Source organism: Hippopotamus amphibius, chromosome 7, assembly GCF_030028045.1.
Source record: "Hippopotamus amphibius kiboko isolate mHipAmp2 chromosome 7, mHipAmp2.hap2, whole genome shotgun sequence".
Lineage (NCBI taxonomy): Eukaryota > Metazoa > Chordata > Mammalia > Artiodactyla > Hippopotamidae > Hippopotamus > Hippopotamus amphibius.
In genome coordinates this window covers 124448280-124459396 of record NC_080192.1, presented here as the reverse complement: position 1 = coordinate 124459396, position 11117 = coordinate 124448280, and the positions used below count along the sequence as shown (strand labels likewise).

Genomic DNA, 11117 nt, shown 5'->3' with positions numbered 1-11117 from the left:
ATGATGGGAGGTAACTTGTGAGATGAGGGCAGAAAGGTCTGTGACTTCCATCTTACTGGTATTCTTGCCTTCCTGGCTTGCTTGGCTTGGTTGCTGGGTTGGAGAGGTCTATAGGGCAAGGAATTGAGGGCAGCTTCTGGCCAACAGCGAGGAACCCAATCCTACCAACAACCACTGCAACACCTTGATTGCAACCTTTTAAGTTACCCTGAAGCAGGGGACCCAGGGAGAATGTACCCCACAGAAACTGTGCAATCAGACATGTGTGTGGCTTTAAGCTGCCTTGTTTTGGGGTCATTTGTTACTTGGTGATAGACAGCTAGGACCATTACTAATCAGCATGTGGTGAACTTACCTTGGCTGAGAATGTACAGGCACATCCTGGGAACTTTTAAACAACAGGGGTTGGTTCTTTTCTTAAACCCTAGTTACTGAGAGTGGACAACCACCATACCCATTTCCCGGAACACACTTGTGGATTTGTTAGAGGAAGAAACTCCTGTGCCAATGGCCACAGACTACAAAGCCATAAGGGTCCATAGAGATGCCTTTGGCAGTGATTCCAACCAGGGAGGAGCCTGGACCCTGCCCTGGACCTACTGCAGCGGGATCTCCACAGGGAGAGCCTGGGGCTCCTGAATAGATGCAGTTTCGCCGGATGAGACAGACTGCGTATCTCTGGGTAGGAAATACTGCTCTCTTCCGCCTCCCCCACTTGAGGTAACAGGAAATGAAGGGCCAGAAAAGTTACGTGTCTTTTCAAGGTCCCACTGCCTGCCAGTGGCAGCTTATAATCAGAGGGCAGGTTCCTATCTCCCTGTTCTCTCTGTCCACCCGCCACAAGACCCCCCCCACTCCCACGCCCCAACTCAAAGGAGAACTTAGCCTAGCTCTGAGCTAACGTAAGTGGAAACAGAATGACAGACACACAGACAAAACTTCCAAGCTTCCTTTATTTGTTTTGAAAACAACCACCATTCTTCATCTCTCCTGGCCTAGTGACAAGGAAGGCTGTTCTCGCTGGCCTCTTTTGTAAGAAAAAGAACATCAACACCTCCCATCAGATCTCTGTCTCCAGATACCATTCGGGGCAGACCTGGCCAGGACTAGAACTTAACGGCATTGAGAACATGGGGATCTGTCTCTGAGTTCCTCTTGGCTTGCAACCTTTTCCTGCATTCTCCCTGAGACAGCTGCTCCTGTCCTGGGGGGCTCTGCCTCCTCCTCCCCATTCAGGGCTTCTGCAGTAGTTTAGGGCTTCATGCAGCCTGATTTCCAGTCTGCTTCTCATCTGGGGAAGCGCCACCCCACGGCCCCTGCTGGTTCCGACAGGGCTCTTCAGGAGCTCACCAGGTCCCAGTGCTGGCTCATAAGTGAGGACTCACATGGATTGACAACGATTTCCTTGCCGTTCTCAGTGCCATCGCCAAACATGTCCGTGTCTAGGCAGAGGTGGGATGCCACGTGCTCGATGCGGGAACCAGTCTTGGTCCATTGCTGGGAAGATGGAGAGGGGAGAGGATGAACCAGAATTCTTCGGTTAAGGCCCCAGGTCCTAGCAATAGTATCAGGAGTTCCAGCGTAATCAGCAATGTTGACACCACATGGCTAGGGTCATCCAGAGACTTGACTTCACGGTCTCATGGAGGAAAAAAACTGCAACTAATTGCCTTGCCAGGTATTGTTCTTGGGTTTTTTTATTTTTTTTTGGATTAAAAAAAGTAAAAGCAAAATCAACATGTTTGCTAGGAAAACTCATTAGAAGGCAATAACTTTCCAAGCAACAGGCCAGAAAATGCAAAGCGAGTTAGTTACAGGAGCAGCTAAAGAAATGATCCACGCTCAGTATCTGCACCGTCATGAAGAAGTGGGTGAGAGCAGGGGGATGGCGAGGCAGGAGGGGTGGAGGGGCTCAGGGGCTCCTGGGAGGCACCCTGTGCCCGAACCTCTGCTCCTCCAAAGTGCTTCAGCACAGGAGGAGCCCAAGCAGAGAGGGGCGTCTTGTGCTGCTGCTTCCCAGACCTCAGCTCACACGACAAAGAGAGAGGGGGTGGACACGTACTGGGGAACCACCGCTGACCAGGTATCAAGGAACATCTCAGTGAAGTGTTCTAAGCAGCTACCCTGTGTGACGCGCATCATCAACCTCATTTCATAGAGGAGGAAACTGAAGCTCAGAGAGGTCCAGTAATCTGCCAAGGGTCACACAGCCAGTAAGCCATAAAATGGGCATTTGAATCTCGGTCTAACACCAGGACCCAGCTGCCGGGAAACTGAGTGCAACCAACACCTTGCAGCCCGAGGAGCCAGGCACAAGGTGCATCCAGAGCGCCATGAACTTTGCTGGGTGTCCTGCCAGAGTCCAAGGCCCCCGAAGGCAGAGGATCAAGTCTTCTCACCCTTGTGGCCTTGCAGGCTCTGCCCCAGTACTCTCCTGTTCCGGGATCCTGGGTGGGCGTCGGAGCAACACAGGGCAGTACAAGATACTCATGCAAGCTGAGGACCGATGCGCTCAGTATGTGTCCGTCTGTCAGCTGATCGCTGTCGTGGGTACCACGGATGGTATCAGAGGCCCCTCCCTCCCTCTCCTAACCAGAAGGACCTATTCCTCATCGACCCTTCCGCCTGTATAGCTTCTCTCTTTTCCTGCACACGAGACTTAGACCTACACAGGTGGCCACGCCCCAGGGTGGATGCCCTGAGCACTTACCTGTCTGTCATCTCCATTCTTGCAAAGGACAAGAACCACCGGGGCGCCAGGGAACAAGGTGATGACTGACAGGCACAGCTCCTCCTGGAGGATCTGCTGGGTGTACGTGAAGGCCCAGATCTGGAGGGGAAGAGGCGAGGAAGGGTCATCTCGGGATGCTGGGAAAGGTCACCTCAGGATACTACTGTGCCCATGTGTGACAATTAGCACAGCCTGGTATGAAGCCCTGGGGGTGGGGGTGGGGTCCTAGCAGGAATCAGCTCTCAACAGGTCACCTGGGAAAATGCTACTCAAGAGCCAGAGACTCTTGGGGCACACCCCCAGTCAAGTCCCAGCCCCCACTCCCACGACGGGGACTGGCCTGGGGCATGTGGGCTGCCTCTGCGAGGCAAGGGACAATTCTGGGCTTTGGGCAGGACACTGAATGACACCCCGGCCGAACTGCACGTCTCCAGTTTCTCACCAGTCTCTGTGGATTGATGTCTGTTCCCTACACTCGACACTTCGAGCAGCTACCTGGCAGGTCACCCCCCCCACCCCCCCGCCCCCGCCACTGCCCCCCCGCAGCTGTCTTTAGAATGTCTCTTCTTTGAAAAGGAACACAAATCAGTGCCCTAAGAACACGAACGTTATGACAAGAGGCAGATGGAGGGACACATGGGATGAGGAGGGGTGGAAGAGGAGCGGGAGGGAAAGGAGGAAGTCAGGAGAAATAAAATCATTCCAAGAGGGCGCACGCACGCCTGCGCTCCAGGAGAACAGATCACTTGGCGCTGGAGCTCCTGCAGGGGGCGCAGCTGAGAAATCGGATGGACACAGTTCTGACGGCAAAGGGAAAGGGGGCATTTGGTGAGGTTCATTACGAGGGATGAGGACGGTTTCCTCCAAGAGCCACAGACCAGAAAGCAACCACGTGCTGAAGCAGCCCAGGCCACTACCCAGCTCTTCAATCAGCAGTGGAAATGCTGGCATAATAATCGTCAAACACGAACCTTCAAGAGGTTTATCCCTGGTGGTAAAACAGGGAAAACATCTATCCTTCTCCTTCATCACGGGGCAGAGAGGATGTATGAATCGGATGCCCCGAGAGGAGCTGCAGAGAGAACCCCGTTAAGGGCTGTACCCCTCCTCTTCCACGACACCCCTACAGTTCAGCTGACCCTCTGTCTCTGCACCAGGTCACGGTGTCAGGAGAAGACCTAGACCAGAAAGTACTTCCTGGGGAGTGGATGGAAATAGAGACGAACAAAGACTGGCTGTGAATTGAGAATTCCTGAAGCCTGGGGATGGGTACATGGGGGTTCTTCACACTCTTCCACAGAGTTCTATTTCTATATCTACTCAAATTTTTAAAATAATAAAACACTAGGAAATGTACTCTTCTGGCCTTTTGAACATCACTGTCCTACACATACCATTTGCCTTCCTCCAGGGTGAGCTGAGAGGCAAAGATGTGTATGTGCATGGAGGTGACACCAGAAGCATGATGATACGGCTAACAATGGCTCGCATTTCTTGAGCACGTACTATGAGCCAGGCACCATTCTGGGAGCTTTCACGTGTTAACCAAACCACAAGACTCTGATTAGGTAGGCAGTGTTATCATCCCCCTTTTACAGGTGAGCAAGGTGAGGCTCAGAGAGGTTATCCTAAGTCAGGTATCAGTAAGTGGTCCCTGCACCCACTCTCCCCAACCGCTCTGCTGCTGCTGCTGCTGGAGTCATGGCTGGTTCCCGGGCCCTTTTACTCAATTCAGTCTCAGGAGGAGATGTCCGTCTCTGAGACCCCTCCTCCAGGTTGTAACTATTAAAACTATAGATCCGCTCCTTCTTGACGGGAGGAGCTGCCAGGAGAGTCTTCCTCTTGGCCAGTTCCCTACGGCAGCCCCTGTGAGAAGGGAGACCAAGGTCACACCCCATGTCAGGCGCCGGGGAGGGGGCAGACCAGAGAGTAGGCCCCTCCACAGACATTGATGGGAACAGGGCAAGAGTACGAATGGAGGCCCAGCCTCCTCGGACTCCACACCAGACCAGGGGACACACGGGGTGCTGGCTTCCAGCCTGGGGTGCCCCCCCTTTACTTCCCACCCCCCTCTGTCCCCGCCGTGAACTCCCAGCCTGCATCTGCCCCCTTGGTCACTCCCCACTAAAGGGTCCCCCTAGGGCCTGGGTGGGTGTACTGGGGACACAGTCCATCCTCTGGAACAGACCCGGGGAGAGAGAGCCACGCTGGTCCTGAAATCAGGCTTGAATCATTTGAGTGGTGGGTTCTGGGGTCCTACACGTTTGGGGAGGGTGATGTAGAAGGTGGACCCAGGCCCTAGGTGTGAGCCCAGAGAATTCCTTGCCCTCTGGGGAGGGGAGAGAAGGGCCCAGGTTCAAGGGCAGGGCTGCCTGGGGGCCATTTGCCCAGGCCCGCCCTACAACTGGCCCCAATGTTAGACTTCTGCATTGTCTGGACATGGGGCTAAGCACACAGTTACTGATGTGGAAAGAAGATGAGGTTCATTGCTGTCCCACTACCCAACCACACAGCTTGCAGCGAACCATGAATTAGCATTTCAAAAATAAACCCTGTAATTATCTTATGATCACTACAATACACTGGCTTTGTGTTTTTTATGGTAAAAGCATTAACTGATTAAACATAAAAACTTAAAATATACCACAATTTCTGGAAGCCCATTTTGGCATTTCTTTTCGAATATCGTAGGGGCTTCAAAACCTGGAAGTGCTGGGCATGGCATGGGGGAGGGTGGGGAGCGGTGGTCCTTTGGACTCTGAGACGCCCCATCCACAAATGCCTTTCGGGAAGGAACACATATGCTCCCCTGGGGGCGGGGGAAGCCACCTCGAGACCCCTGGGGAGAATGTGCACAAGCACTGACAGGGATCAAAGCCCTTACACTACGTGGACTTCCCATTAGCTGATGCTTTACTGGCATCGAAATAATTCAGCCTCACAATTCCCCAGAGGAACGCCGCTCTGTAGCCACATCTGCAAGAGAAGAGAGTTGAGGGGGAAGCAGAACACAGGAGCGGGGGCGGGGGGGGGGGGGGATGCAGGAAGCAAGGAGAGGTTTTCCGATTCCCATTCTGTGGCCTGTCAGGCTTCCCAGAATGGCTGGTGATGAATGGATTTATTAAATGAATCTCGGAGTCAGAAATGAATGCAAGAAGGCAGCACTGGTTGCTCAGGTTGGTCTGGCCTCGATCAGTGAGAAAGGATGGCTCCCTTTAAGGAACTGGCAATGGCACAGCCTCCAACCCAGTGCACACAGACATGGCCATGTCCATGGAAGGTAACCCAGAGGCCATCCTGGAGGTGGTGTGGGCAGCTTGCCCCTCTGGGACAGGCTGGTAAGGGGCTGAGGAGGAGGGGGTCCACTCCTGGCCCTTCAGCCCCTTTGCTCCTGCCCTGGAAGAGGGGAAGTGATGATGGAGAGGGGATGGTCCAGGCTGGACAGCCTGAAGGCCTTTTGCGCTCAGAGGAAGTCTCTGGAGCTGCCAGTGTGAGTGGGAGGCGGGAGTGGCCTGTCCGTGGGGGAGCAGACATCTCTCTAGTAAATGCCCACCTGGCCACAGCACCCAGCCTGGGGCTTACCGTCCTGCACTGCATGGAGAAGCAGAGAGGAAAGATCTCTTAAGAGGAGATACCCGGAGGAGCAAAGTTCTGAAAGAAGCAGGCAGGAAGCTGAGTTGGGGCTAAGCACAGGGGCTGATCTTAGAATGGTCCGGAGCCACCTCTAGGAGGCCAGGGCAGTGCTTCTCCGCTGGGGTGCTCCTGCCCCTAGCCTCCTGCCCAGGGGATATCTGGCACTGTCCGGAGGCATTTTTTGACTATTATGACCAGGCTGGGGGTGTTGCTGCTACCTAGTGGGTGGGACCAGGGATGCTGCTAAACATTCTACAGTACACACTGGGTCCCTGCAACAAAGAATTATCCGGTGCTAATGCCAACTGTGCTGAGATTGAGAAACCCTAACCTAGGCTGAAGAACTTGGTCTCTGGAGGCGGCAGGCCTCTGTCTGAACCCTGCTCTGGCACGAGTAGCATATGATCTGGGTAGCCTCGGTCAACTTCTCTAAGGCTCACTTACTCCTTCTGTGAAGTGGGGGTACTGACAGGATACAGGTCATGAGTTGCTGTGAAGATAAGAAGATGCACATGGAACGCTCAGCCCTGTGCCCAGCCCCTGGAGAAAGGTCTCTGTGAACAATATCCTTCCACCACGTGGAAAGGAGGAGTGGTCGGGTGAGGGCAGAGAAACATTCCTAAGTGGACAGACATTAGGGGGCAGTGTTTTCCTTAAGGTAGACACGCACATCATTTTCTGCTGGTGGTGAGTTCCCTGTTCGAAAGTGCTCCCCTGTAGGGAAGAGTAAACAACGGAAAAGAAACGATGGATGGGAGGCAGCCGGGCCGGCTGTGCTGTGGTTAGGCGGCCACAATAACTCAGTGCCGAGGGACACTTCTGTTCTAGATCTTTCACCTTCATTGTCTATGTGACCCTCACAGCCACCCTGGGAGGTAGGTACGACTTGAAGGAAGGGGGACTGGGGTCAGTGGTTGCTCTGGGCAACACCAGGACACACCCTGGGGCCTCTCTGGGGAGACGGGCTCTGAGCAGAGCGCATCCAGGGCCACCGCCTGGCCTCAGGCCTCTCAGGCCACACTGGGCATTGCACTAGCCCATCGAACATGCCCTGGAAGCCCTCTCCAGACAAGGTGTCGGGAATGAATGAGCGGGCTCAAGTGAACCTCTGGTTCGGGCGACCTCTTGATGCACCTGTGTGGCTGCAGGACCCTCCAGATGCCTGACTGCCTGTGCAGGGGGCCGTCGTCACCTACAGGGACAGAGCTCAGCCGCGCCCTGGTGGGGGCCCTCTGACCAGGGGCAGCTCTGAGACACGCTCCCCTCCTTCAACTGGGACCTTCACTAGACTCACTTTTGAGGTCTCTGTTTTCAGTCCATCCTGTCCTTTCCTCCCAAGCTGTAAGAATACACCCAGTACATATTGTGTTGGGTCCTGCTGCTGGGCTCTGGAGTGGCTGACAGGCTAAGATCCCGGCTCACCTGTTTACTGACCCCGTAAACTTGGATGAGTTATTTAACTCTGCACCCCAGGCCCCTCAGCTGTGAAATGAAGACAACAGCAGCCCCTTATGCAGAGGGTACTACGTAGACATGTCCAGAACAGCGCTGGCCACAGAGCACATGCTCAGGTACTGTCTGCCTGTTGGCTGCGATGGTGGAGGCTGCCAAGAGGAGGAGAGATGGCCCTGGAGAGCTTCCTTTGGAAAACTGGCTTTGCTTTGCCTCCCAGGAGAGATGCTAGAGAAGCAGTCGTGATGGGGCCATTCCCAAGGGTGTGCTGAGAAAGCCGGGGAAGAAGGGTGGTATCAGGCAGGGAAGGTGACTGCTGGCAACCTGTCCCATTGGCAGACTCATTGAGAGGTGCCAATGTGAGTCCGGGTTTGGGGAAAGAGCTTTGATCTTCATTTCACCCACCCAGGCTATCCAGCTGCCTGCCTGCATCCTTCACAAGCCCACAGCCTGAACAGTAGGGGATCCAGGTAGGAGGACACATTGAAAAGTTTTTAATCTATGTTTTTTCCCTTTCTTTAAATGGGGATATAGCTAGATTGGTATATCTGTCTTCTGTCTAACTTTCACAAATATTTTTCTAGGGAATCCAAGAACATTGAGAAGAAACTTATTACCCAGGAGGCTTCTGGGGCTTCACATGTTTACAAACTGATGGTGTATTTCTCTCACTTTCTACCCAAGGCATCAGGTTGCCACCATCTCGGATACACACTTGGGTGAGATATTTTGTTCCGAAGGTTGACAAACCACCCATGGAAGGGAGGTGAGGCAAGGTGTGGGATGGGTGGGGGTGGGGTGGAGCAGGGTCAAGAGCCAGCATCAGAGCCAGATGACAGCCACGGTCAGATGGTCTCCTCTCAACAACGAGGACAGCCATGTGCCGGGAGACACGCCACCTGCAGAGGGAGTGGCCAGCGGGAAGCCGAGCTCCGAGCCCCTGAGGCTCACCCTCTGCTGCTCTTTCACCCCGTAAGCTGCGGACCCCGGAATCCCCCACCCGAATAACCCGAGCGTGATTTCAGGACCGGCGTGGCTCTCTCTCCCCGGGTCCGTTCCAGAGGATGGACTGTGTCCCCAGTACACCCACCCAGGCCCTAGGCGGACCCTTTAGTGGGGAGTGACCAAGGGGGCAGATGCAGGCTGGGAGTTCACGGCGGGGACAGAGGGGGGTGGGACGTAAAGGGGAGCACCCCAGGCTGGAAGCCAGCGCCCCGTGTGTCCCCTGGTCTGGTGTGGAGTCCGAGGAGGCTGGGCCTCCGTTCATACTCTTGCCCTGTTCCCATCCATGTCTGCGGAGGGGCCTACTCTCTGGTCTGCCCCCTCCCCGGCGCCTGACATGGGGTGTGACCTTGGTCTCCCTTCTCACAGGGGCTGCCGTAGGGAACTGGCCAAGAGGAAGACTCTCCTGGCAGCTCTTCCCGTCAAGAAGGAGCGGATCTATAGTTTTAATAGTTACAACCTGGAGGAGGGGTCTCAGAGACGGACATCTCCTCCTGAGACTGAATTGAGTAAAAGGGCCCGGGAACCAGCCATGACTCCAGCAGCAGCAGCGGCGGCCGCGCTCTGGTGCGGCGCCAGATTCTCCACATCCTGCCTTCCTCACTTACTAGTATATGGCCTTGCATAGTCTCTCCAGGCCGCAGTCTCATCATCTATAACACGAGGATAATAATACCTACTCAATCGGGTTTTTATGTCCCTTCCCTGATATGGCCTCTCAGAGACAGAGAGGTGGGGGCAGGAGACAGGGTGAACGCGTCACATGAAAGGGTTTGAGGGCCAGATGCAACTTCTCTGGGCAGGTCAAGAGGCAGGACAAGCAGGGAAACGTAAGAGAGGAGAGGAGGCAAAGGAAGGTTAACACATTAGCAGGAGGGGCTGGGAAGCAGGAAGACAGGACAGGTAGTTTATGCAGGAAGGAGGAGCGGACACTGAAGGCAAGAGAAAAGTAACGTCAGTCAGTCCTGCAAGGCTGAATCCTCCATGCACACACGGGCACACACCCAGAAACTCACACACGGGCACACACCCAGAAACACATGCACGTGCACGCACCTACATGCACACACTTGGGGGACGAGTCTAGCTGAAATTGCTACGTGGGTTTCTATCAGTGGGTTCAACACCTTCACAATGCTCGGACAGGCACCCCAGGACTGCTGCCGGCCGTGCCCCCCGCTCCCCCAGGAGAGGACGGCGTCTAACCTGGCATAACCCCACCCGGCAGCCCAGCTCACAGCCTGGTGCCGGGGCGCTGCGCACACCCGGCGTCATCTGTTGACGGCAACTGAACATCTTCCTATCTCGTGCGTTCTTCCCATATCCCAAATCCACACTCCTGCCACACACACCCAACTGTTCTCTCCAAAGCAGAGAAGAGTGACAGCTTGGCACGATCTTCTAGAAAAGAATTCTTTGCTCACTTGAAGACTGTTACTGTGCGAAACCTTAGTTTCCCACAGTGACAGCCTTTTCCTCTCCCCTTTCTCAACTCCACTGGAACATCAGCCGGAATAGGTATCATTCCCCTCCGGTCAAATAAAGGCCTGGCAGCCTCTCCCGGGGCCAGGCTGTTGGCGGGGTGGGGGGGCTCTCCCTGAGATCTAGAGGTCCCATGGCTCCCCACCCCCGCCACCTTCCTTATGCAGCCAAAGACATTAAGTACCAGAAAAACCCCCACTTTGCTAGAAACAGATGAGGCAAACTTCTGTCCCAGGGAATGGGGGACGACATTCTGGCTGTTTGTGATCCCCCACGAGCAGGGCCCACACACAGATTCAGAAGAGAGGGATGGGTGTTATCTACTCACACATTTTACAAAATGCCACTAACAAGTGGTATCATTCTCAGCCAGGCTGCTGCACCTAAAGCAAAACTGACACCTCTATTTCCTTCCCCTTTTCCTGTCTGACTCAGGCAGCCCCCTCCCATGTCTTGCTGGAGCAGAGATGATTTTTGGAAAAATCTCAGCAAGCTGGAGGCTGGAGGTGCGATGCCTCAAATGCCAGGCTGAGAATGTGGGGTTTTGTGGTAGACAATGGAGAGCCACTGAAGGCTGTATGGAGATGGGGAACAATGCTTTGGTGATCGCGTGTTACTGGAGGCTGTGGCCATAATCTAACAGAGTGGTTCCCAAGCATGGCGGTTTTGTCCCCCAGGGGCATTTGGTAAAGCCTGGAGACAGCTTTGATTGGCATGACTGGTGTGTGTAGGGTGCTCTTGGCATCTGGTGGGCAGAGACCAGGGATGCTGCTGGACAGCCTACAGTACACAGGATGGCACCACCACAGAGTGATCC

General features: G+C 54.5%; 1 protein-coding gene across 2 annotated transcripts in view; it reads right to left on the bottom strand.

Moving 5' to 3' along the window:
- Positions 1 to 935: 935 nt before the first annotated feature.
- Positions 936 to 11117, bottom strand: part of GALNT14 (polypeptide N-acetylgalactosaminyltransferase 14) — a 211946-nt gene continuing 201764 nt past the window's right edge. The window contains exons 14-15 of one of the 2 annotated variants that reach the window (XM_057742142.1): positions 2711 to 2830; positions 936 to 1497 (exon numbers count right to left, since the gene is read on the bottom strand). In XM_057742142.1, the coding sequence (XP_057598125.1) occupies positions 1339 to 1497; positions 2711 to 2830 (279 nt within the window). In that variant the 3' untranslated portion in view covers positions 936 to 1338. The remainder of the gene's footprint in view (positions 1498 to 2710; positions 2831 to 11117) is intronic. The other variant, XM_057742143.1, reaches the window with a different exon arrangement.